General features: G+C 36.2%; 1 protein-coding gene across 1 annotated transcript in view; it reads left to right on the top strand.

Moving 5' to 3' along the window:
* The window catches only part of LOC107101950 (endothelin B receptor-like), a 16093-nt gene that overhangs the window by 6164 nt on the left and 8430 nt on the right, over positions 1–1499 (top strand). Inside the window, exon 3 of the mRNA XM_015401045.1 lies at positions 1196–1348. Coding sequence (XP_015256531.1) covers positions 1196–1348 — 153 coding nt within the window. The remainder of the gene's footprint in view (positions 1–1195; positions 1349–1499) is intronic.

The raw sequence follows: 1499 nt of genomic DNA, 5'->3' as shown, positions 1-1499 counted from the left end.
AAAGTTGGTTCTGTTTGGCTGAAATTATGATGGTGTAAAATGTTTACTTTTAGATTTCTGTTTAGTTTTATACTGTAGACAGAATACATTAAAGTTAGTTTGAAACAAATTTCTTTTTTTAAATTCTGAATTGTTTTGATTACTTTGTTAAATTTTAGCCCCGCCCATTAATTTAGACGATGAGGAACACAAAACAGGGGCAGGGAAGAGGTTTTGTTGTTGTTCAAATGTCTGGTGTGAGGACGTGAGGCGGTAAAAAAAGATTTTTTGACTAAAATGTTTTGGCCTTCCATGTTTCAAAACCAAAATTTCCCTGAAAGCCATGAATGGCAATGGGAGGTGATTCATATTAGCAGTTTTAACCATTTTTTAAGGGCTTTTATTTAAGCTTTAAGCTATTTTTATAGTTATATTCTGTCTTTTTTATTGCTGGAAATAAAATAAAAAACATTCATTTTTGCAATTAAGAAGTCAGTATACGAAACACCACCTGTTGCCACCTTTATTTTTGGAACATGGAAGGCCGCTACAGATAGTAATAAGTGAAGAATTGAGGATAAAGCTTTAAACCCAATCAGTGCTTTAATTGTCATCTCTAAAAAACAGGACAGTTTACATAGATGGTGGGATGGTAAATGTTTAACAGATTATGTGATTATTTCACCCTAAAGAGAGAACGGTTAAGCTATCAATTAACTTTCATGAACTCGTATATAAACTTCTGACAGGATCTAGAGCAAAGTCCTGTAAGGATGCAGGTTATCTATTTAGTTGTTTGTTTTTCCTCATGAATTTGTCTCATAGCTCCTTTAATAAATCTGCTAACATTTTTATCTTAGATGTTTGTTCTGTTGGCTTAGTAAAATTCAAATATTGATTATTTTTTGGACCAAAGAAGATGAAAACAGGGGAGGGATGGGGTGGGGGGCTGAGAGGTGCCTATCTCCAGCAGCCCTGAGTCAAATCTAATCAGAGAAATTAGGCAGGAAAAAGATCCTCCTTAGAAGTCAGCAAACATCCGGCAGGATTAGGGAATTAGCAGGAATTCATTTCTATAACCCAGTTAGCAAAGCGTCAATCAATCAGACATGGAGGCAACCGAATCGCTTCAGGTAAATGGTACATTTAGAAATGTTTTCTTGTGGCTGAATCAGACATTTCAAGCTGGATGATCATCTGAATCTTTCTGATTCAGTTCTACCGGGATGCCAAGGACTGGTGGCTGTTTGGCTTCTACTTCTGCGTCCCTCTGGCCTGCTCAGCTGTTTTCTACGGCCTTATGACCTGTGAGATGCTGAGGCATCAGAAGGGACACCTGAGGATCTCGCTGAGTGAACACCTTAAACAGGTTTGCTAATAAAATATCCTTAAACCAAAAGGGCAGACAACATTTTAACAGATTTATTTAAAATGCATCCCACAACCCGTGATCTAAACTATTATTTAATTTTTAATTTGTAACACAAATCATATTCAAAAATTTGGAATTTGGCGCGCTA

Source organism: Cyprinodon variegatus, unplaced genomic scaffold, assembly GCF_000732505.1.
Source record: "Cyprinodon variegatus isolate N-32 unplaced genomic scaffold, C_variegatus-1.0 Scaffold1177, whole genome shotgun sequence".
In the NCBI taxonomy this organism is placed as follows: Eukaryota; Metazoa; Chordata; class Actinopteri; order Cyprinodontiformes; family Cyprinodontidae; genus Cyprinodon; species Cyprinodon variegatus.
The sequence above is the reverse complement of the archived record's forward strand: the minus strand, read 5'-3'. Positions and strand labels throughout refer to the sequence as shown.